We start from the raw sequence: 25,707 nt of genomic DNA, 5'->3' as shown, positions 1-25,707 counted from the left end.
GGGAGAACTCATTCTGCAGAGAAAACAGAGCATGCTGTCAGTCGTGGTGCAGGGTGAGGGAAGAGCTGCACCGAACCCTTGCCAATAGTTGCCTGTTCCTGGCAATGCCTGGTTTCTGCTGAAACACAGCTTAGAAAAGCGCTCTGTTTCAAACAGCAGAGGATGCTTCCATTCCTACAGCTCAGCCCTCAAGTCCTGTTGGCTAAATACCTCTCAACGATGTCAAGCAGGGACATGGATCCCGAGAATGTTGGAGGCTCAGGCTGCTTCGCTCTCCTGGGGCAGGCCTTCAACAGGGAACGAAGGCAGGAGATGAACTTGCCCCGTTTCTTTGGCTCTGCGCAACAAAACAAAAAAACAAGTTCATTTCAGCCCTGGCTCGGTTGGACGAGGCCGAGTGCAACACATTCAACAGAACACGTAACAACAGAAAGCATGTTCCCAACAAAGACACGCAAGAACGGATTTTCCCCATCCCTGGAGGTGCCCAAGGAGCTTAATGCAGTTCTCTTTCTAAGCTTGCTCAACTCGGGCATTAATGAACCCCCTGAAAGCCACGTTCAGACCCCATTTTACTAACCCGCATTGTCAAATGTAAAATACGCACCTGGCTTTGGCAATGAATGTAGGATGGACTCGGGCAGTTTTCCCCTGATGAGTTCCACGCACTCACCAGGGAAAAAACCAACCTGTAATAAGAACAAAAAGACAGGTGGGCATTAGCCCAAGCCCAGAGCCAAAGGGAAGGTCCTCTGACACCGACACAGGGCAACTGTTTGCATCCAGAAGCCATCCTGTGCAGGCAGAGCAGCTCCAACCGGAGATTCCCGACTCTACTGAAGCTGTGCTCTCTAGTCAAAAATGTGTGCCTACCTCAAAGCCACGCTTGCCTCTCCAAAAGGGGCTCATCTCCTTTGGTGGCATATCAACAATGCACACGATGTCTCCAACCTGCAAAAGATTGAAACATCAATCCCAGCTTCAGCACAGCTAAAACAAAAGCCTTCTTCTACGACACAAAATATGAGAGTATTCCCGAGGCGTTCACACTCTATACTACTCTCTGTGCACAACAACAAGGAACGCCTGGAACTGCTTACCTCCAGAGAGAGCTCATCCGGCCCCTGGGCGACGTGGCTCCTAATAACATGGGCTGCCGCAATCGCTGGTACGTTTAAAGATGACATAGCACGCACCAGCTGCGGCTCCCGCATGTTATCAGCCTGCAAAACAGAGCACAGGCCGTGGTCAGGAGATGAGGACAAACCAGGAGGATTTCAAGGTGAGGAGCACATCTGCAAAGAAAGCTGCAGCAAATGCGCTCCGTCCTTATCAGGAGCACTTCAGAAGGAGCTGCACGTCTCATCACAGTTATTTCCCTTTCTGGCGTGCATTGCCAGGCCATGCAAAGATGCATCTCTCTCTACCCAGACTAATCAGCAATGGCACTGGCACAGACAAGTGGCCAGGCCCTTTTTGGCCCATTCTTTCCTGCAGGAGAGTACACCTGCAGCTCCTTCTAATGGCTCAACACAGGGAAAAAAGACTGGCCAGAGCTTCATACTGTACCTCCGTCGCCGCCACCTCAGGCTCACGGCTGATCCCACTGCACGCAGCACCCATCACAGCAAGTGTGAACAGCTGGAACAGAGCAGAAACACACTTCTGTTTTCTCTATTCACACAGCACAGTATGGACAGACTTCTTCAGAGCTACCCGCGCATACCCTGCGGCAAAACCATGCGGGGGGACAAAACATGGCACGTACCTGGCAGTGAGATCACCTCAAGCTATCTGCAGCAGTTCCTTGTCGCTTTGCTCGGATGAAATGAGAGCAAAAGCTGCACCGAGGCAGTGGGCGGAGAGTGAGGAGAGGAGAGAGAAAGAGCAGGTCAGTGAGCAGGGCTAAGACAGTCATGGAATAACACACACAGCACAACTCTCCCACCCACTTGCTGCAAGACATGCTGAGTCTCAGGCTACGTGATGCCTGTCCGCCCAGCAACTTTACAATGCTTCCACTACTGAGCAAAGACAATGGAAGAAGCACGGGACAGGTGCCAACTTTACTGATACCCCCTTTGGAACGTGTGTACCGGGGAAAATTACGTCTGATGGTCAAGAGTAAGCAATACGGTGCTGTGAGCTCAAACAGCCAGCAGTTCTCAACACCTCACTGCCCACCCATCCATCCCACGTCAGCTCAGCTTACCTACAAGCTGCTGCACACGACGGAGAGAAGAAAAAGCACTAAAGATACTAACTAAAGCCACTAACTAAAGGCACTAACTAACTAACGGCACTAACTAACTAACGGCACTAACTAACTAACGGCACTAACTAACAACAGTAACTAACTAACAACACTAACTAACTAACAAAACTAACTAACAAAACTAACTAACTAACAAAACTAACTAACTAACAAAACTAACTAACTAACGGCACAAAAGGCACAAGAACAAGAAGACAACCAACCACTCCGACCACTAGCTCACCCACAAAGGAACACAGAACGCACCGCTCCTCCCCTCATTCCAGCCGCTTATGACATCACCAACGGCCAACAGCCTGGTCCACCATGACCCCCCACAAAGCGGGGAGCCAAGACCACGTGGTCACATCTGATTCCAACACGGCACCACAACATTCCAGGACTCAGTGTGGGCTTGGAATTCTATCCTGGTGTGGCAGCGCAATGGGAGGTGTTAGGGCACAGCTGAAGAGCTGACAGACAACGGACGTTTCCAAAGGAGGGTGCCAGATTAACTCTCAGCATTCTCTTGCGGGGCTCTTAGGAATGCTTCAAACCCATTTTCACTGCCTAGCTCATTTCTAGAAAGTCCAGTTGAGAAATGCTCACTTTGTCTGGGGAACGCCTCTATGCATCATGAATGAAAAATAAAATAAAATGGGCACGCGACCCTATGAAACTTACCTCTCTGCTCTTGCTGTCAGCCAGACACCTCAGATGAGCATGACGTGTCCCTGCTCCTGAATGAAGATTCACCCAAGTCTGTGTTCCTCTCTGCTCCATCTCTGGCTCTAAAAGAAACACAGACAGAGATGATTACAAGATCCTTTGTGCAGACGAAAGACAAGGGTGCACATGAATTCTGTTTAGCAAGAAATACTACATTCCCAATGGTAGTACTTGAATCCTCCTTTGGGGCTGGAGCTCAACAGGTCACACATCAGAAATAACACAAAGTGCATCTGGAAGACGTGTCTCAAAGCCCAGAAAATCCAACACGGGAGGGGGCTGGACAGTGGACCACAAGTGTCCATTTCCATTGCAGCTCCCTGTAGAGAACAGCACCAATCAGCAGGCGTGAATCAATTCATTCACAAGCTGCCCAATGACTCTGTTCTTTATGTGATAAAGAAACACACAGAGATTCCTGACCAAAAAGTTGGGAGTTAATAACGACCAAAGAGGTTCCTGTTCCTACGCCTCATCCTCTCACCCCAACTCCTGGGTGATGCCCACAGGCTTCAAGTCAGCTCTCAAATCCATTGAACTCCAGTCACAGAACTCCATCAAAAAGGATGTCACACATGTGACACTTACATACATTTTGCATCAGAAACAGTGATGCCAGCAGGAGCAGAGAGGTGACTGTCCCTCTGTACTCAGCACTGGTGAGGCCACAACTCGAATTCTGTGTCCAGTTTGTGCCCCTCACTGCAAAAAAGACACTGAGGCATTGGAACGTGTTCAAAGAAGGGCAACAAAGCTGGTGAGGGGTCTGGAGCACAATGGGGCCATATGAGGAGAGGCTGCAGGAGATGGGAATGTCCAGCCTGGAGAAGAGGTGGCTCAGGGGAGACCTCATTGCTCTCTATAACTTCCTGAAGGGAGGTTACAGTGAGCTGGTGCTTGGCCTCTTCTCTCGTGTCATTACTGATAGAACTAGAGGGAATGGTTCCAAGCTGCGGCAGGAGAGGTTCAGGCTGGACATTAGGAAATATTACTTCTCAGAAAGGGTGGCCAGGCACTGGAATGGACTGCCCAGGGAGGTGGTGGAGTCACCCACCCTGGGGGTGTTCAAGGAATGTCTGCAGAAATCCCTGCTGAAATCCTGACCTCTGCCACAGGTGGCTGAGTGACACAAAAGCTGTGTCCTTGGTTCCCGGCCTTACCTTCCCATGCCGTTCATCTTGCTCTGCAGCTCCTGTTCTGAATAATCTTCTTATATTCCCATGTGATGTACCCTGAAATACATCATTTAGTGAGTCTGAACAAAACCTAAGACATTAATTGGAACTGTGAAGAAATGTTTTTTGCACTTTACTTGGAGGATGTTACATGCTATACCTTCTTTTCTCAATTGTAACACATGATTTTTTATAAAAAGAAACATAGCAAGTCAGGTCTTCAGTGTGCACATTGATGAAACTTGGTGAAATACAACTTTAGAAAAAGGTAATTTGAAAATTTAAATATTCTTATCAGAATCTCTGCTATTAGTTACCATTCCAATGTTCTGATTTGATGATGATTCTCTCAGAGCTGTTTTGTCACTCCCCACCTCAAATGCACTTCAAGTGCTTTAGGAGCATCACTGGAATTTTGAATAAACTCGATATATTTTAGGAAAGCTGCTACAGATGCACGACTGCAGTACTTTGGAAAAATATAATCTTGATTGAATGCTGAACAGTGTTATTTAATTATAATCCAGGTAATTAAATTAATTAAACCAAGGGAATCACCTCCCAGTCAATCAGCTCCCAGCACGGAAATCGCTTCCCTGCCAAGCAGATGCAACCAACACAAGCTGCTACATCACTCTAGGGCCCCACTGAGTCTTCCCAAGGGGTCTCCAAAGGCTTCCCTGTTGACTTCTGGGAACCTGGGAACACTCACATGGAAGCCAGTGCCCCCTAATGTGCCCCAGAGGTTTCTCAGGGCCCCGCAATTAGCTCTACAGACATCCAGACATGCCCCAGAGCAAGTATGTGTGCTGTAGGGAGCCCAAGAGACATTCCAGGGCACCCTAGTACTCCTCAGTGCGCTCAAGGGTTCTTCACCTGTCTCTAAATATGCCCTATTGGACTTTGTTTTCTCTTCTGGAGCCTTCCTTACTTCTCAGCTTTGCTTTCTCATGCCATTTATCTCGCTCCACAGCTACTGCTCAGAATATTCTTTCTTGCATTCCCACATTCCAACAGAATCACAGAATTGTAGGGGTTGGAAGGGACCTCTAGAGATCACTGAGTCCAACCCCCCTGCCAAAGCAGGTTCCCTACACCACGTTGCACAGGTAGGTGTCCAGGCGTGTCTTGAATATCTCCAGAGAAGGAGACTCCACCACCTCCCTGGGAAGCCTGTTCCAGTGCTCTGTCACCCTCACTGTAAAGAGGTTCTTGCACACATTCGTGCGGAACTTCCTATGCAGAAGTTTCACCCCATTACCCCTAGTCCTGTCCCCACGCACTACTGAAAAGAGACCAGCCGTGCCACTATGGCCCCCACACCTCAGGTATTTATAAACCTGGATCAAATCCCCTCTCAGCACTGCCAACGACAACCCTCTGCACTCTGCCAGTCAGACAGTTCTTGACCCAATTCACTGTACACTCATCTATTCCATGCTTCCTCAGCTTTGTTATAAGGATGTCATGGGGGACAATATCAAAAGCCTTTCTGAAATCAAGGTAGACTACATCTGCCACTCTCCCCCTATCCACCCAGCCAGTGACATCTTCATAAAAGGCCACCAGGTTGGTCAAGCACGACCTCCCCTTGGTGAACCCATGCTGAGTACTCCTGATAACCTGCTTTACTCCCAGTTCTCTGGAGATGGCATCCAGCACAAGCTGTTCCATCACATTCCCTGGGACAGAGGTGAGGCTGACTGGCCTATAGTTACCTGGGTCCTCCTTCTTGCCATTTTTTAAAGACCGGAGTGACACTGGTCATCCTCCAGTCTTCAGACACCTCCCCAGTTTCCAAGGCCTCTGAATGACTACAGAGAGCGGCTCAGCAATGACCTCCACCAGCTCTCTCAGCACCCGTGGATGCACCCCATCAGGTCCCATGGATTTATGGACCTTAATGTTTCCTAGGCACTCACGGACCACCTCTTCCCTGACTAAAGGGAAATCTCCCATTCCCCAGACTCTCTCATTAACCTCCAGGTTCTGGGATTCCTCAGGGAATGCCTTTTCACTAAAGACAGAAGCAAAGAAAGCATACAGTATTTCCACCTTCTCAGCATCCTCTGTTACCAGGACCCCTTCCTCTGTTACCGACCCCTCCAACCCCCCCTTGTTTTTTGTTTATTAGCAAACTGCTAACATACTACAAAATAATAGCACTAATTACATAAGTAACATCATCATGCCAGCATCCCGACCACCTGCTTTAGAGATTTATCCTTCATTTTGTGTAACACTTCAAACACTGCAAAGAAACAAAGCAAGTGCAGAAACAGGACGCCACTTCCCTCAGGATTTTACAGTCTCATTCATGTCTGACAGATGGAGGCCCTGACAACAAGAGCTGTGTCTGTCCATAACAAGGACTCACCTCTGCAGGTGCAGGGGCAGCTCTCAGAGAAGCCTTCTTCATTTCTGCTTTCTTCTCTTTTTGTCTTTTGTCTGGGAGCTGGTGTCAATCTGCCTGAGGGAAGGGAGGCCCCTTCAGAGGGATCTAGATAAGCTGGATCAACCTCACTGGGCTGAGGTGAATGGGATGAGCTTCAGTGAGGCCAAATGCCAGGTCCTGCACTTTGGCCACAATAACCCCATGCAGCGCTATAGGCTTGGGGCTGAGTGGCTGCAGGACTGTGCAGAGGAAATGGACCTGGGGCTGTTGGTCGATGCTCAGCTGAACATGAGCCAACAGTGTGCCCAGGTGGCCAAGAAGGCCAACGGCATCCTGGCCTGTATAAGAAATAGTGTGGCCAGCAGGAGCAGAGAGGTAATCATCCCCTTGGACTCAACACTGGAGAGGCTGTGCCTCAAGTCTTATGTTCAGTTTTGGGCTCCTCGCTACAAGAAAGTCATTGAGGCACTGGAACTTGTATGTGGAAGTCTGTCCCTTGAGCAGCTCCCATTCATCATCAGCTCCCATTCTGAACCCCACTGTGCAAAACTTCTAACTTCTACTGCAGATGGCTGCAGTCACCAAAGCTCAGCCCACTATCCAGGTATCAGCCTTCTCCCTTCTGTTTTCCATCTTAGCCCATAGTTTTGCTCCCAAAAATGGAACTGCACTCCAACAGTCAAAACACAAACTAATACATCACTTTCACTGCTCCTTCCTGCACCCCCAAATTAATGGTTACCTGACATCCCCTACAGCACAGCACCTGCTCACAAGTATCATTCAAACTCTATTCTTTCATACTTCTTGAGAGAGGATGGTAAAAACTCCCTTCTGCATGGCACTAAGGACAGTCTGTCCCCATCACATCCCTCTGTGTGCTGAAAGCTGCCATTGGATCTCTTGCAGCCTGCTGGCTGCTGCTCACAAACACAGGGAACTGCACCACACTGATTCTAAAGAGAGAAAGTAAGAAATGCTGGTGGGAATGGGCACCCAAGGATTGCAGAGATGCTCCAGATGGTGCCAGAGATGGAATCTCAGAGTGCTGGGACATGATTGATCACTAAGGAAAACACTTGGAAGCACATTCAATCTGCAGAAGCTGTAATTACTGGGCACAGTCAGCTTTCCTATGGCTCAGCTGGAGTAGGAGGGTGCTCTCACACATCTGCTCAGGGGCTTCAGCTGAGACACTTGCACAATGCTGGGATCATTCTGATGGAAACTATGTCTTCAGATACCATGGTTAAATCCATCCAAAATGATCAAGCAGAGCTTTAGCTCTTGAGCAGCACTTCTTCCCCACCCTTCACTACTCCAAGCAGCTCCAACAAACTTCTCAGAAGAAATCCAGGCCAGCACAGACCTGGCAGACCAGAACCAAGTGCAGCCTGTGGGACGGCAGTGCCCACTCCTTGCTTCCACCCTGCTCCAGCAGGTTAAGGAGTCTGAGCCTCACTGGCCTTTGACAGCTCAAGACTTTCAGCACCTCATGCCAACATTTCTCACTAAGATACACCTCAGGCATTGAATTCTCTTCTCACTACCTCCTCCCAGTCCTCTCCTAGGAACAGAAACCATTCAGATTCTACAGCAAACTACAGCATCTGCACTGCAAGAGCACACTGAACCACCTGCAACAATGAAACATGGTTTTGGAGAGTGGGTTTGAAAACACACCTTTAGACAGCTGTCTCCCTGTAGCCAAAAGGAAACCAAGCAGCAAAAGAAGAGTCCAGCCTGAAACATGCCCATGCTACTAGCCCAGGTTTTTCACAGTGAATGTAAAATCCATCCTGCTCTTGAGGTAACAAATGACCAGTGGGTCTCCCTTTGCTCCACCCCTTCTCCTTCAAAGCCAGAAAAAGAAAGAAAAAACAAGCAGAAGAAACCCAGACGTACCTTTCCACACACAGAGCAGAAAGTGGAACAGCAGTTGGTCTCCTTCCTGAGACATGGTGGGGAGCATCCCAGAGGAAGCCCAAGTTCTTTGCTTCTCTCCACAGGGACTTCAAGCACTCTTGGCAAGAGCTGCTTTGGTTCTTTCTTCAACTGCTTCCATCTCCAGAATCTCCTTTGGAAAAGGAACACTAAAGAAAGAATCAGCAAATGAGAAAGAATGAGCAATAACCACTTTCCCAGCTTTCTTCTGACATGCAATTAAGACTCACGACTTGGGCAAGGTCTTAAAATCAGCTGGTTACAAGAACTGTCCCCAAATATATCCAGCTTCTGTACAGCTGCCGTTATTTCTGTCAGTGAGTGTAATCACAGAATCATAGAATGGCCCGGGTTGGAAGGGACCTCAAGGATCATGAAGATCAATCGCCTCCCTGTCCCTGCTGGCCATCCCCTCTTCTGATGGAGCCCAGGGGACCATTTGCTCTCTGAGCTGCAAGAGCACGCTGATGGCTCACGTTCTGTTTTTCATCCACCAGGACCCCCAGGTCCTTCTCTGCGGGGCTTCTCTTAAGGACTGCTCCTCCCAGGCTGTACAGATGCCTGGGATTCCTCCAGCCCAAGTGCAAAACCTTGCACTTTGCTGTGTTCAACCTCATTAGATTCACCTAGGCCAACCTCTCGGTTGAGCTCCCTCTGAATGGCATCCCTTCCTTCCACTGCATCAGCCGCACCACTCAGCAAACAGCAGAGGGTGCACTCCATTGCATCATTGGTGTCACTGATAACCATGTTAAAAAGCACTGGTCCCAAGACAGACTCCTGGATGACACCACTTGTTATCCGCCTTCACCTGGACATCGAACCATGAATCACCACCCTCTGTCTGTGGCCTTTCAACCAATCCCTTATCCACCAGGTGGTCCACCTGTCAAATCCACATCCCTCCAGTTTAGAGATAAGGATGTGGTGGAGGGCCATGTCAAAGATCTTGCTCAAGTCCAGGTCAATGACATCAGTTTCCTTCCTTTTGTCCACAAATGCAGTCACTCCATCATAGAAGACCACCTGATTAGTTAGGCATGGCCTTCCCCTGCTAAAGCCACACTGACTGTCTTGGATCACATGCTCATTCCTTATGTGATCAAGCATGTCTTTGAGGTGTATCTGTTCTTCACCATCTTCATCACTGTTCCACATCTGAATCAAATAATCGGTGTTGCTGTCACGAAGAAAACCTCTTTGTCTTCTACTCCTGCTGCACTACTGTGCTTTCACCAGAAGCAAAGGGAGAGACCACCTCCTAGATCCAAATTTTAAGAAACCAACACCCAATAGGTGTCATCTGAAGTAAAATAGCAGAGAAATTAAGATGACTCTTCTGCATCCAGCTTGGATCACTCCCTCACTCAGGCATACCACCATCAGATCAAGGAGATGCTGCCTTCAGCTTAGAGACTGTATGGGAAATCTCAGCTTGAACCTCTGATTAATCAGCTGAAGCAAGTGTTGGGCCAGCTGCGGGAGCACAGGTGAGAGTAATCTAGCTGTGCTCCTGGAAGGGGTGGACCTCAACTCCACTTCCTCTGAGACCTCATTTAAGGGCTGACCACCACTGAGGCAGCATCTCTTGGAGATTGCTCCCCAGTTGAGACTGCCTCAGCTTTCTGGTCAAAACATTGACATTGGTGAGTTTTCCTTTGCTAACAACCTTTGACTATTTACCACCATCTTGGTTAACATCTTTTTATTAGCCACCCTTACAGAGACCATAAGGGTTTGGGCTTCCAAACTCTCAGCAAGCATTTGGATCAGACAGCTTCCTGCTGGGGAGCCCCCTGCATCACTTCTGCTTCTTCTGATACCGAACCCGCAGATGCTTCAGAGCTCATTAGCATGGACTTCCTTCCTCCCCTCAGCAGCTGCTCCTGCACTCACCTTCATTCCTACTCAGATACCGGCCGCTTCCAGCACCAGCTGACCTGCAAGACACAGAAAGGAAAGGTGGGAGTCATGCAAACGCACAAGCCCAAGGCTGCATCACCACTACGTATGGCAGCCTCGGGAAGTCAGCTGCAACTACAGCCTTTGTCAGAATGGAAACAGGCACTATCAGTTAAGCGTGACCTCTGAACTCATTGCCACCATCAGAAATAGGCACTGAAATTGCTCACTTCACTGTAGCTGGTTACCTCCTTCTTTTGGAAAATGCGGACATGGAATTGAAGGACACCAGAAAATTGACATCTACTTCATTGTAGGTGGTTAAGCTTGGAAGCAGGACTTGAGCAAGACAAGCTTCTCAGCTCAGAATCACAGAATTATCAAGGTTGGAAAAGACCTAGAAGATCATCTGGTCCAACCATTACCAATACTTCCCGGCTTAATCATATTCCTCAGCACCACATCCAAACGTTTCTTGAACACTGCCATGATCGGTGACTCCACCACCTCCCTGGGCAGTGCATTCCAATGCCTGAATACCCTTTCCGACAAGTAATGTTTCGCAATGTCCAGCCTGAATTTTCCCTGGCGCAGCATAAAACCTTTCCCTCTAGTTCTATCAGTGATTACACAAGAGAAGAGGCCAAACCCCAGCTCACTACAACCTCCCTTCAGGAAGTTATAGAGGGTTATAAGGTCTCTCCTGAGCCTCCTCTTCTCCAAGCTGAACAATCCTAGTTCCCTCAGCTTCTCCTCGTAAGGTTTTGCTCCAGACCCCTCACTACCTTCTTAGCTGAAGACGTTCCAGAAACGTAAGGTTTTCTTGCATGGAGGGGCCCAAAACTGAATAGGTCAGAGCTCCTTCTTTCCATCATTGCTGTCACCTGGAAGGCTGTCCTTGGAACTGCAGTGACTCATGCATCCTAACTGCACTCCATTGATGGAAGCACAACGTGCATCATTGCAACTTGCTGGTGGGTTCCTGTGTTGGCGAGGGATGGATTCACCTGGAAAGAGTAGATACACAGCAGTTAGCGTCAAACTTTCACTATCCAAGGAGGCAAAGGCTTGGTGCTGCCTGTCAAGCAGGTTTCAAGCAGCTTGCGAGACTCATTTGGGAAAGACAGGAGTCAACCAACGATGTCAGGCACGGGCTCGAACGCAGGAATACAGAAGGAGGCACAAGCCCACTGAAAGCATGAATTCTACCTGTGTTGCTGACAAGCACTGCTTTGAAAGCTGGATTTGCACCCTTACCTGCCAGGACCACGACTTCTGCTTCGGAAGGCTCCCTGGCACTGCTCTGCAGTTGGCATTTGGCCACAGGGGATGGTTTGCCCAGGCAGAAGCAGGAACGCCAACTGCAAGCTGCTGACTCTGCCCTCTTACTGGGAGAACTCAGTCTGGAGAGAGAAAACAGAGCATGCTGTCAGTCGTGGTGCAGGGTGAGTGATGAGCTGCACCGAGCCCTTGATGACAGTTGCCCATTCCTGGCACTGCCTGCTTTCTGTTGACACACAGCTTAGAAACGCGCTCTGTTTCAAACAGCAGAGGACGCTTCCATTCCTACAGCTCAGCCCTCAAGTCCTGCTGGCTACATTCCTCTCAACCATGTCAATCAAGATGCAGACCATGTGAGTAAAGTCTCCACAGCAGAACAGGACAGGAGCTGGCAGGCGTAACTGCTTTCTGAGGAATGGTGCAGCCATAAGGGAAGCTCAAAAGCATCTCTGACTCTTACGTTAACACCTCCTCGGCCTCAGCTCACTGCCATCTTTAATTTGTAGTGCCTGCAAGTCTGACCAACAGCTCTGCTTACAGGAGAAGCACAATTGGTTTCAGTTGTGTGGCCCTGAAATCTGGAAAACCCCAGTGTTTCCAGGTACAGCCAACACAGACCAGGATAGACGTCAGTGTGGCTTTCTGCATCTCGTGACTGCCTGCCCAACCAGGAAGGAAATGCACCCTTGTGTGGCTCCACTGAGCCCGTAGGGCAACTGTGTGTAAGTTGAGTCGTTGGAGATGTAACGGACAAAAAGTAAACCAATAAAAATCACCCAAATAATGATGATGGGGGCTGGAAAGGGAATTCCTCTTTCTTTATCTTTCAGATGGAAAATCAATGATTGCATCCAAGTTCCTTAGTACAGCTGCGGGGCCTTCCTCCGCTTGTATCTTGCTGCTCTGTGTTGCAACAGGAGAGCTGCTCTGACCTCTCCTCTCAGCCTGTGCCTCCTGCACGGTGAGCAGCTTTGTGGATGGAGACACCCACACAGACTTGGGCCCTGCCAGAGAACTGTGCCCTGCAAGGGAAAAACACAGGTGAGACGGAGGAGGAAGCAGCAGCACAGCCATCCCAGTTCTGCATATCTCTCAGAATTGCTCATCCAAGCCACTGGAAGAAGAGGAGCTCAAAATAACCGTGTGCTCAGTGGTATGCTCGTGGCAAAGGACACAGCCACAATTAAGAGCAGCTCACTGTATCAAAAACAGGCAAACAAAAATCCTAGAAAAACTAGGGGGCTGGGATTCCAGAAAGCTTTGCTGCCACATTTCAATCAAGCTTCACCTGCTGGCAAAAAATCTTAACAGCAGTGATGGTTTTCTCCAAGTAAGGCTTGTGTTTGGACACACTAAGGATCCAGGAATGGGGCACCATATTCTATCCTAAGCCCAGAAGCCTGCTGTCTCCTTGACAGTAATAGAATTTTCAAAGGTCTTGGAGAAGACCTGGATTGGATCAAGGTGCCAGATCAAGATCAAGCTAATGGAGGAAGACACTCACCTGCTCACTCTCCCACGACTGGTGTGGATTCGGAGCAGAAGATGACATCTGTGTGACTGATGAGGAATTCCACCACAGCTGACTGAGTCTGCAGCTCCATGCAGGCAGCTTCAATGGCACAAGAAGATTGGCTCTGCTGGGATCTGAAGAAAAGGCAAATCTTACAAGTCATTTCCCCGAGGTCATTTCCCCAAGTCTGAATTTCTGTAGCCAAAAACTGTCAGGTTGGGCTCTGGAGACTTCCACAGTGGGCAAACAGCGATGCCACTGACGAAATTATCCTGGATCATCAGGGACACAGCAGTCCCAGCTAAACAAGTGAGTAGAAACTGTCATCTAGAAATTGTGCCCCTGGGGTTGGGGGAGAGCAGAACTAAGCATCGTGTTGAAATGGAAAAAGAAGTTTACCTTAAGAGGTTTGGAGCCCACTCTATCGCTATGTTCTTCACGTGCATGTTTATCACCGAGCAGATCCCAGCCAGAGACACCAAGTGTCTTATTAAGTCCCATGGGGACAGTGCACTGGTGGTCAGCACTGAGGCAGACTTGATGACTTCCAAGAGGCATCTGGGGAACACAGAATCACAGAATGACCCGGATTGGAAGGGACCTCAAGGATCATGAAGCTCCACTCCCTGCCTGGCAGGGCCACCTATCTTCCACATTTACTATGCTGCCCAGGGCCACATCTAACCTGGCCTTGAACACCTCTACAGATGGGGGATCCACAACGTACCTGGGCAGCCTGTTCCAGGACCTCAGCACTCTCCTAGTAAAGAATCTCCCCCTACCACCCAACGTAAATCTTCCGTCTTTCAAATTAAAACCATTTCCCCTTGTCTTGCTATTATCAGCCCTTTCAAAGAGTTAACACCCCTCCTGATTATACACACAGCCTGTGCCATCAAGGCCAAGCAGTGCAAGCTCTGGGGGGCTTTACAGCCTGATTGCGCAGTGCAGCTCCTCGCAGCAGGCATTTGACTCCAAGTCCCCTTTGCTATTAACCCCATACTATCAATAGCAGGGGAACAGCAAAGGAAAGGGAATTCTCACAACCATTGTGAATAGCTTAAATAAGCACCTCCTGGCACCACCACAAGTGCCATCAAGTGAGAGGCAGGATGTGGCAAAGACATGCCTCATGGGGCTAACAGAAAGAAGACCTCAGAGCTGGGGCAATGCTGCAACCACTAGCCAGGACGCCCAGGGAACAGGTACGTGTCATTTCCAAGACACTGCCCTGAGCTTACCGAGAATTTGGCATAGAGATGCTTAGTCAGCAGAGGGCTCGGGAGCTCCCTGAAATACATCTTGCACAGGGAGCTCACGCTGTGAATGTCTCAGACACTGAGCTCGGGAACCTGCTCTGAATCGAATTCAAGGCTGCAGAGAAGGACACAGAATTGGGCAGAGGGCTTTGGGAAAGACGAAAACAAGTCCAAAGCCACACAAAATACAGTCAAGAAAAGGAAGGACCTCTGCAGAGCCTTCCATATGGTCTCACATCACAGCGAGAAGCAGGAGAGCTCTTGTGGCACAAAGCTTGGGGCAGGAGAAATCAAGGCTGCCTCTAAGATAGTGCTTGCAAAGAGACTTGTGCTCTAGATACCTCATACCTTCAGTGTTCTTCTTTGGACACATCTCAGGATTTCAGTGTCCTTCTTGCAGTGAGGGGCCAAGAACTGAACACAAAACTCAAGGTGAGGACTCACCAGTGCCAAGCACAGGGAGATGATTGATTCCCTGCTCCTGCGGGCTCCAACCTTCTGCATTCCAATTCCAATCTAAACCATTCCTGCTATGGTATTACTTGAATCCTCATTTAAGGCTGGACCTCAAAGGTCAACACATCAGAAATAACACAGTGTGCATCTGGAAGACGTGTCTCAAAGCCCAGAAAATCCAACTCAAAATCAAACTCTACCCTTGGTAGATTTACATCACGCTCTTTTCCTTGTGTGTGAGCAATACTTGCTCTTTTCAGATGGTACTATGAGCATGTGGCATCCCAAACACATAGTTAGCATCCGTCCATATCATTAAGGCTCTCGTCAAGGCAGTTATTTCAGCCTTCTGAGGGGTAGTCCCCACGGCTGATGGTTGTGCTTCCATTCCCTGCTCAGTAGCAGTTACTGCATGTCCTGCCTTACAGCCTCCTTGTCTCACAAAACTGCAGCTGCTGGTAAACCAGGCGTCTTCTGCATCTTCTAAGGGTTCATCCTTCAGCTCCGACCGACCGGCTGCAATGTGCAGCTTCAGTTGTTTCAAAGCAGTCATGTCATCCTGGTTCTCCACCAGGGGAGTTCCGCTAAGGAAAGATACTGGGCTGGCAATAGTAGTTACAATTATTTCTATATCACCCTGCTCCACCAGGATGGCCTGGTATTTCGGGAATCTTTGGGGTGAGAGCCAATGTCCACCTTTTGCCTCCAATACAGTAAACACTGCATGAGATATTAAAACTGGTATCCTTTGGCCCACTGTAGATTTATAGGCTTCCTGAATATTGAGCACCAGTGCACCCTGGATATCCCTTACTCACTTCAAGCTGTTTCAAGTTTACCATCAGTCCGTAGCTGTGTATCCATGGTCGGCACCCTCCTGTCATTCCTGGCAACGTATGGAGTTCCTTGGCAGTTTGCAGCTCAGGGGTTGAGCAGATGGCTTCTTTCTTGGCAGTCCTTAAGGTTCAAAGTCCAGCTGTCATCTCCTATCCCAAATATGTCACTTGCTGCTGAGTTAGTTGTGCTTTCTGTCAACCAAGAAACTCAGCAAACTCTCAGTCTATTGTACACAGTCCTTTTGTTGCTGTGGTACCCACGTGCTCCAGTAAAGTTCCACCCTAGGATGGAGGATCCCAGGTCTCAGGCTCACGAGTTGACCAGTTCTCAACAATCATTCAGCTGTTCTCACAACCCTGGGTAACACTGTCCAGGTTCACTGAGTCTCTTCTTACTCTGTTAGGGAGAACAGATACACACAAATACTGGTATGCTATCATGAGGAATTCAGTAGGTTACATTTAATATAGAAGCATGTTACAATCAAAAGCACGCTTAAATAAAAGCATACCCTTTTCTTTCACTCAAAATAATAGACCAGAAAAAAATAAAAACAAAACCCTCATCATGAATGTTAAAGAAATTATCTACTAGATCTCGATGGGAAGTAGAAGCACATGCTAGATTTAGGAGCACAGCACTTGTCTCATTATCTGAATGCATCTCAAGGCATGATCCTTGTGAAACTGTGAGAACTTCTATCATTAATAGACGAGTACCGTGCCCTGATAGATGGTTAAACTGCTTGCAGTGCACTGTTAGATGTACAGGCTGGTGGCTGTATGTGCTGTGACCAAATAAACCCCACACATGTTCTAGGTTTTCATTTGTTAGATACAACATACCTTTGGAAGTAGGCGCCTGAAAGGGTATGCCTTCTACTTGCTTCTCTGTCTGACTCTTCAAAAAGAGCAGGAGCAGGAAATGCAAAGGGCAGCTCATTTCTTAACGCTGACTCTGCATCAACATTCTCTGTGTTTGCACGCTGCTTAGATGCCACTTTTCTTGTCACTGGAGTTGACAGTGTGAATTCCATATCACCCAGTTGAGTATCATGCCTCGAATGCTGCCAGAGATGGAACAAAAGGTTTTCTGATCACAGCCGGAGAAGTTACTGTCAAAGAAATTCTAACAGCTGAGAAGGTCAGACACAATGCTTATAAAAACATCATACACTACTTGTCTATTGAACAAAAGAGTTAAAACCTCTGATTCTTTCCTAGAATAAGTGCGTTTCTTATAGACTCTCAAATGCCATTTTTTATTTGTTCATGTCAATTCCCCATTTACGATTAACCCTCACCAGCTTATCTAAACATAACTATGAATTATCACTTGGTTTGGCTGCAAAATTTCAATCACATCACTGTGGATTTTCTTGTCCAACACAGTAAGACTGAACTTCTTTCGGTACCTTTAAAGGTCTGTGTACCTTTAGCCTAACTCCAGAATCTTATGAACTGTGCCTCATCGCTTCCCATTGTGTTTTAAAATCCTCACTGACTCCTTTACTTGTTCCCTTGCTTGCTGTTTCTGTGCAAACCAAACACTGGAGTTAGGGTTCTCATTAAACCAACCATGGCCTACAGGTAGAAGGCACCAAAATTTATGCTTAACATACTTCTTTGCTCAATCTGTATCTCCCTTTGGTCAAGGTCCACTAGATACTTAAATATGGAGTAAGCACTAGATACAATGAGAAGCAGATTTCTAGATTAAGAGCTGTATTTTTTCTGTAAGAAACTAGCTGTACATCTTCACACACCTGCTTTGTTCTCTGAGTATTTAGATCGAGCGGAGATTCTTCAAACACTGAAGCTACATCAGAAAATTCCATGGATCCAAACACATCTGGCACATGGCTGCAGTCTGGCACATCTTCATATGTCAGAGCCTTTTCAGACTGAAATGTTCCATTGAGATTCTTTTGCAGAATTAAAAGGAAGATTTCATCAGAAGATTTCATCACTAAAATCTAAATAAGATTGCTTTGCAAGTTCCAAACTACGGCTAACAGCTAATGGAAGCCAATAGGCCAGCAGCACCAACTTTTATATTATGTTCTTAATACTGTAATTGTGGGTTTGACATTCATATCAAGAGCAGAAGGGAAATTACTCTTAGAGCTTCAAGTCATCTTTCACAGCCTGTGTCAACAAGAGCAGCACCTCACAGCCTTTGGTTTGAAGACCCAGACCACAAGGCAGCTAATGATTTTACACAGAAATCCAGACTTCAAGTCATTGTTTACTTTAGGGCTGCAATTCTACTGAAAGCCTTCAAGTTCATCACACTGAATTATCACTGGCACAACACATAACTCCACGTTACATATGTGATCACAAGCAACCTGGCAACTTCAGACAATTCCAAAGCACTCCACGTGTACTTGGCTACTAAAGTACAGAGAAAGGAATTAACATCAGAAATAGCTGCAGTCAAAACCATCTAAGAATCCAAGTCTCCAGGAAACAAGGAAAGCAAATCCTCTCCAGGACTGTGTTCTAAAAGGAAACAGATCAGAAAGGTGAGTTCTTCCCCCCTTTGACCACCCACTCATGTAACGTCCATGTCATTTCTAAGTATGCTGCCCAGACCAAGACTGAGGATGCTTCAGAAGAAGACCTTCCCTGCTAAGCCAAACAGAACAAGTAAGGTACCAAAATATGTAGAGCCAAACGAGGAAAGGTGCTCTAAGAAGGTAAGCATCACAAGAGACCAACAGGAATACTTACACAATCCAAACAATGCACAGTTTCTGTTCCACAAGCTGCCAAGAGGAATGTGTGCAGTACTCACAGCGCACCATGTACACTGCTTACTGCAGTCATACTGCTTCGTAGGACCAGCCCAACTTACTAAAACATTTTAATGAGCAGTCCGAACTGTCTGGATCAGCACGGTTCACTTGGAAGGGACCTTCATAGATAAACCTGAAGAGGTGAGGCGACTGCACTATCTAAACCTTAAAGCATATAGGACCTTAAAGCATAAGCTTAAAGCATAGAAGCAGGACCAGCAGGTCGAGGGAGGTGGTGCTGCCCCTCCACACTCCTCTCATTGAAACCCCATCTGGAGCACTGCACGCAGTTCTGGAGCCCTCAACACAAGAAGGACTTGGAGATGTTCAGGCAGGTCCAGAGGAGGGCCATGAAGGTGATCAGAGAGGGCTGAAAGCACCTCTACTATGTGCACAGGCTGAGAGAGATGGGGCTCTGCAGCCTGGAGAAGACTCCAAGGAGAACTTAGAGTGGCCTTCCAGTATCTGAAGAGGGCCTACAGGGAAGGCTGGGGAGGGACTTTTCATAATGGCAGGTAGCAACAGAATGAGGGGAAATGGCTTTACATGGGAAGAAGGTAGATTAGGATTGGATATTAGGAAGAAATGCTTTACTGTGGGTGTGGTGAGACACTGGAGCAGGTTGCCCAGCAAGGCTCCAATATGATTGCTTTGCAAGTTCCAAACTATGGCTAACAGCTAATGGAAGTCACAGAATCACAGAATCACAGAATCGTAGGGGTTGGAAGGGACCTCTAGAGATCATCGAGTCCAACCCCTCTGCCAAAGCAGGCTCCCTACACCATGTCACACAGGTAGGTGTCCAGGCGGGTCTTAAATATCTCCAGAGAAGGAGACTCCACCACCTCCCTGGGCAGCCTGTTCCAGTGCTCCGTCACCCTCACTGTAAAGAAGTTCTTCCGCACATTTGTGCGGAACTTCCTATGCTGTACTTTCATCCCATTACCCCTAGTCCTATCCCCACGCACTACTGAAAAGAGACCAGACTCACCACTATGGCTCCCACACCTCAGGTATTTATAAACCTGGATCAAGTCCCCTCTCAGCCTTCTTTTCTCAAGGCTAAACAGACGCAGTTCCCTAAGTCTCTCCTCATAGGGGAGATGCTCCAGGCCCTTCACCATCTTAGTGGCCCTTCGCTGGACTCTTTCCAAGAGATCCCTGTCTTTTTGTACTGGGGAGCCCAGAACTGGAAACAATATTCCAGATGAGGCCTCACCACGGCAGAGTAGAGCGGGAGGATCACCTCCTTCGACCTGCTGGACACGCTCTTTTTAATACACCCCAGTATGCCATTGGCTTTTTTGGCTACAAGGGCACACTGCTGGCTCATGGTCAATCTGTCGTCCACCAGGACACCCAGGTCCCTCTCAGCAGAGCTCCTCTCCAGCAGCTCTTCCCCCAGCCTGTACTGGTGCATGCAATTATTTCTACCCAGGTGCAAGACTCTACACTTGCTTTTGTTAAACCTCATCCGGTTTCTTACTGCCCAGTCCTCAGTCCAGCAGAAAAAACTTTTATATTATGTTCTTAATATTCTAATTGTGGACTTGACGTTCATATCAAGAGCAGATGGGAAATTACTCTTAGAGCTCAAGTCATCTTTCACAGCCTGTGTCAACAAGAGCAGCACCTCACAGCCTTTGGTTTGAAGAGCCAGACCACAAGCTAGGTAATGATTTTACACAGAATTCCAGAGTTCAAGTCATTGTTTATGTTAGGGCTGCAATTCTACTGAAAGCCTTCCAGTTCATCATACTTCATTATCAATGGCACCACAGATACCTCACAAAGAAGCATTATGACATCACAAAGGGGCATTATGACGTCACAAAGGAGCATTATGACATCGCAAAGAAGCATTATGACATCACAAAGGGGCATTATGACGTCAGAAAGGGCATTATGACATCACAAAGGAGCATTATGACATCACAAAGGAGCATTATGACGTCACAAAGGAGCATTGTGACATCACAAAGGGCATTACGACGTCAGAAAGGGCATTACGACATCAGAAAGGGCATTACGTCGTCACAAAGGGCATTATGACGTCACAAAGAAGCATTATGACATCACAATTTGGAATTATGACATCAGAAAGGCTCATTATGACATCACAAAGGGGCATTATGATGTCAGAAAGGGGTGTTATGATGTCAGAAAGGGGTGTTATGACATCACAAAGGGGTGTTATGACGTCACAAAGGGGCATTATCACGTCACAAAGGGGCATTATGAAAACAAAGGAGCCTTATGACGTCTCAAATGGCATTATGACATCACATGGCTGTTCCATGCCCACAGGGTAGAAGACAGACAGTCTTCCTCTAAGCCACATGAACAGCTGCCTAGTGCTCCCAAAGCGAATATCAGCTCTTCTGTTGAAACAAAGTGTCAAATCTAGGCAAGAAAGAACCGAGGAACTGAAGGAACAAAAAGGGTCCTTGAACACCAGTCCCATGGTTGCAAGTCACTATGCAAACATATTGAACCCAAAAGAACATCTGTCCTGCAGGCAACCAAAACCTGAGTTCCTTTTACTTAAGACCCACTGTGAAACATCAAAACACATAAACGTGATAGTCAAACCACTGGCTGCCTTTTCATGACCCAGAACAGTACTCCTGGCTTCCTGATGGAAGGTTGGGAACATGCAGCCAAAGGGACAGGATCAAAGGCCTCCCTGAAATCTAGAAAGATTACATCCTTTTCCTTCATACACTGAGTCGGTGGCCTTATCATAGAACAAGATTTGATGACCAAGACTGGTTGCACACATGCTCCCTCACCGATGTTTAGGCCACCAGACTGTTTACCCGGGCAGAGCTTCAGCACACAGAGGCATTTTGACCTGAACCTTGTGCTGAACTCTAAAACTTACCCCCAGGCTTCCTGACTGTGTGGTACTGGCACGTCCTGTTTGGGATGGAATTCTCAAGGGAATGTGCTTGCCACGAGCCTTCTTAGACTGAAGCAAGAGATAGGTTGCCACAACTGGTCGTAATTCTGCTAGAAAACAAGAGGATGTAGATCTCTTCAGAAACATTGTCAGTACAAAGAAAATTTCTGCATGTCTGCCATATTTTCCCCTTGATGTGCAACCTTCACGTCTGATCACATTAGGGTAGTTTCAGGCCTCAGCTGATTCACACAATATGTCTGAGATAAAGAAGCAGACTATTCTCATTTTTGCTTGAAAGTTAGTGTATTGTACAATTGCTGGAAGTGAAAACTAAAGCTGGTGCCAGAATCTCTCTACTGAAGTGAATGGCAAAGCTCCTACTAATTCAGTTTGCACAGCATTTCAGCTGGACTCCCATTTCTGGGGGCAAGTTTCAGCCCAGCTCCAAGGAGCATCGACATTCAGCTGGATTTTCAGCAGCTTTTTGACTACTATGAGAACCGTGGGTACAATGCTTGACAGACTCAGTGTAGTATAATAAGCTTGAATTACTTATCAGGCATTAGAAGTCCTTTGAGTTAAGACTGTGAAAATATCACTGACGTGAACGGAAGAACGTTTTTCCCTTGTAGGTCGATTGTTCTCTTTATTCCCTGTACCTAAAAAAGAAGTAACAGTGACTCCACAAACGATCTCGCCTAGATAAAACTTATATTTTATATCCAGTCTTACTAAGGTTATATGGAAATCTTAACAATCCTTCAAATTCTACCACTTTCTATTTAATAGAAAGACAACTCAATTGCAAGAGACAACTTTCAGATTCAGTTTAATGCCAGAGTACCCATCATGTTTTAAATCTCTTCTACACCTTGGAATGTCATTATTGACATTTATACAGCATCTCTAGCAGCACTCAGTTCAGCTTTTCCCATTTATTTTCAAAAGTTACTGGAATTAATTCATTTTCTGAAGTATTTGTGAACTGTAATTCCCCAAATTTGCTTGGTTGTCCTACCTGACGTGTTGATATTTTCCACCTATTAGTGAAATATTTCAAAGCAGGGAGTTAAGCCAGCATGTGACATCTGCTGTTCATCCATCAGTTTCTGTTTTGAGTCTGCCTGGACTTCCAGAGATTTATAAGGATTTCAGCATGGTAGAATATAACAGAAAGGCTGAGAAAACACAATTAAAGGAGAAAAAAGGAATAAATGTGAACTTCAGAAATGTAGTTATTAGGTAGACTATGAAGTTCTGCAGTGGTACCTTACCTCTGAAAGGTGTGAAATATTTCATGTTTGAGAATAAGTGAGTGTTAGAGTCTGTTAATACAGTAAGGTTATTTACTGTAGTAGCGGGCTTAAATACAGAGAATTACTGACATACGTTTATTACGTCTGACGTTAATGCTGATCTACTCTCTCTTCTCTTGTTGTGAAACACAAAAAGCTGTTACACAGTCTTCATCAAGGAGTCCCAGCTGCACGAATAAGACCTATACTGAGGAAACAGCTTTCAAGTCATCTCACAGCCCAATCTCACCGTGGTAGTGTTCTGCTGTGCAGCAGTCAATAATTAGCCATGATTTCAGATGTTTTTTTAATAGTTAGTGTTATGGCTACATATTACAAGGAGTAAACAGGAAGAGTCATCCAACTTCAGCAACTAGTCCCTCTGTGGCAACAGGTCCTGAGTTCTGAATTCAAGTACAAAAGCCTGTCAGCAGATGAGACCTTTTACTAGAGCAGAAGTGACGCTTCTATCTCTTCTTGATTCCTAGTTCCATGGCGCGCACAGCATGCTGTGCTGCATGCACAGCACAGCTGTTCTTCAGAGCAACAGTGGCACCCAGTGACCAACAGCAGCCATTGTCTGCAAATACCCAGCAACTTCCCAGGATCTGCAGCAACAATCTCCCCACATACTCCACTTCACACAGACACTATGACCCAGATTAGACTCAAGCAGCAGACTGAAAACAAGTCAGAGTTTTGTATTTCAAGATCTATAATGTGTGAAATTCAGTTACACAACAGTGCCGAGGTGCCTGCGTTTCAAGCAACTTTCAGATCACAACCATGTAAAATAAAAACAAATTCAGTGCAGAAATAGCAAGCCTGTAACTTAATACCCATCAGATTATCAATTTTTATACTGCATTCTGATTAAGTTCTCCGAAAGGAAACACAACTAACTGTTGAATTCTGAAGGCAATCTGTGGGGTCCTACATTACCTCCTGATTCTGGAAGAGGAAATTCTAATAGCAAATGCAGAACTTTGCTCTTCGTAGACATTAGAAGGGCTGGCATTTAGGAACATTCATTTCAGGGAAATCAAATGATGTGTCTGTATTTTTACTACAGATAGTATAGGGAGCAGCCAGTTGAAGAACCAGATACAAAAAATCCAGCCCATTAGCAAGAAAATACTTCTTAAATTCTGTATGCTATCATGGTATAGAATTAGGCTACAGTGCCACATAGGCCAACCAAGCGTAGAACCAAATCCACAAAATACTGGTAGACAAAGCAGCAAAAACAGGGACAATATTCAGCAGACAGGCCTTTCTACCCACAGCTCAGCATGTTCTGCCATCCGAAAAGCAAGGCCTCTTGTCAAGCTCAGCTATTTCCCTTCTCAGTGTATTCTAGCACCACTGATACCCACTGGTATCCTCCTGTAGAGTGCCATCATATTGTCATCATCCAAAGGAAAAACCCACACAGCAGAGCATACAGCACTACACCCATGCTCCAAATATCCGCCTGAAAAACAAAAAGACAAGCTTACAAACCTGAAGCACCACAAATGGCTTCCTGACAGACTGGATTGTCTGCCCTTGCCAAAGCCCACATATAGCCCATGAAAAGCTGGCTCTTTCCCTCAGGAAAAAAAGCCTTATCGTCCCAGAGAAAGCATATAACCCTAATTCAATTGTTCTTCCACTCAGCTTAGAGCACTACTAAAACCAGCATCTTCACCTTAGCTCATCACACTGCTGCAGTTCCTTTTACAAGGATTTCACTGGCAAAAATGAAATCAAAGCCGTCACAAGGGATTTAGCACAGTTACGTGTTACTGGCTACGAGAGCTGTCAGCACAGTCACCTGTCAGGCTTTGCTGCTGTTCTATTTATGTAGAGGCACAACAAGGTTCAGACACCTCACGGTGCAATTCTCACTTTGACTGTAAAGAAAAAGGAGGCTTGAAAAGCAGCGTGTGGAAAACAAAGAAACAAGAATTAGAACAGTGGGGCCATGGCACTTGTAGGAATTGCTCCGCCTTTAACAGCGATTCATGAAGGATGAGGGCATTCCAAACCAGACCAGTTTGGACAGATTAACAACTGCAAGTAGTGGGTTCCAAAATTACAGACATGAAATCAAAGCTGGAAAAACTCTTTGCATTTACATCTCTCAATTTTTAGTACATTGTGCATTACAACGGAAACAATTCTTCACATACAACTTGGAAGCTAAAGACAAGTCTGACAAAACAGACTGCACAGAAATGATGGATAATTAACAGAGCAAATTGCTCTTTCAAACACTTAGTAATAGAAAGAGATCTCTGAAGTTGCTGTTCTGTAGAGCCCCAAAGCAGTCGCTTGAGGCAGTTCAGGATTAGCCTGACACAAACCAGCCAGCTGTGTGAACTGAGACCAATTGCACTTTTCTAGTCTGTGGCCACTGACAGCTTCTGAGAGCTACCAAGCAATGCAACCTAGCAGAATTCAGAAGGGAAACCAAGAGAGCCTACCTGAGCTCCACTGCCTTGAAATGCTCTGTGGAGAGGGAAGGGAAAGAGGGGAAAACAAACACCGCTCTACATCCCTCTGAGCCAATAGACGCTTTGCCCTGGATTAGCTCTGGTGCTGCATAAGCTGGGCTTCCACAGCATGTGTTCAGGCGGTAATCAAGGCCTGCCTGGAAGAACACAAAAAAGAGAGAGAAACGTTTGCTTTAACAGAGTTTATGTCTTCTGGTCATAACACTTCAGAAGCCTCAGAGGCTTCTTCTCCTGTGTATATTTTCATTCATCTTAGATTTTGCTTTCATTCAATGTGACCTCTCTAGGCAAATATTGTCTAACACCATGAGTATCACATAAATGTGCAGATCTCAAGCTGCTCCCTTATCTAGTACCCTTGGCATGATGCTTTATTTTCCTCAGCTGATCATCGAGATTGTGCCTGTTGATTGTGCAACAACAGCCTGTTGGTCTCGATTACCTGTGAGTGGCTCTAAATTTGG

General features: G+C 46.7%; 1 protein-coding gene across 3 annotated transcripts; it reads right to left on the bottom strand.

Moving 5' to 3' along the window:
• Positions 1-15,815: 15,815 nt before the first annotated feature.
• On the bottom strand, positions 15,816-22,914 carry LOC146754840 (maternal embryonic leucine zipper kinase-like). Of its 3 annotated transcripts, none has more exons than XR_014938561.1 (6): positions 22,469-22,914; positions 22,003-22,109; positions 21,430-21,557; positions 17,511-17,669; positions 16,591-16,811; positions 15,816-16,141 (listed from the first exon to the last, which is right to left on the bottom strand). XR_014938561.1 is itself a non-coding variant. In XM_085526603.1 (5 exons), the coding sequence occupies exons 2-5, from the start codon at positions 21,592-21,594 to the stop codon at positions 16,084-16,086; spliced, it is 603 nt and encodes a 200-aa protein (XP_085382729.1). In that variant the 5' UTR covers positions 21,595-22,109; positions 22,469-22,911; the 3' UTR covers positions 15,816-16,083. The 3 variants fall into 3 exon arrangements, 1 of the variants encoding a protein (XP_085382729.1); XR_014938560.1 differs by having other exon boundaries at positions 21,430-21,554; positions 22,469-22,913; XM_085526603.1 differs by having other exon boundaries at positions 21,430-22,109; positions 22,469-22,911.
• Between the last annotated feature and the right edge of the window lie 2,793 nt (positions 22,915-25,707).

Source organism: Coturnix japonica, chromosome 37 (assembly GCF_054131305.1).
Source record: "Coturnix japonica strain WE chromosome 37, WE-NBRP24, whole genome shotgun sequence".
NCBI lineage: Eukaryota > Metazoa > Chordata > Aves > Galliformes > Phasianidae > Coturnix > Coturnix japonica.
This window is presented reverse-complemented; position numbering and strand designations above follow the sequence as displayed.

Coding starts and splice junctions, on each gene's coding strand:
- LOC146754840 (XM_085526603.1), bottom strand. CDS start 21,594: ATGTTTCTGAAGAGATCTACATCCTCTTGTTTTCTAGCAGAATTACGA. Junction 17,670..21,429: donor CACAGTCAGGAAGCCTGGGG/GTAAGTTTTAGA, acceptor ATTCTGCAAAAG/AATCTCAATGGAACATTTCA. Junction 16,142..16,590: donor TCAGGCGCCTACTTCCAAAG/GTATGTTGTATC, acceptor TCTCCCTAACAG/AGTAAGAAGAGACTCAGTGA.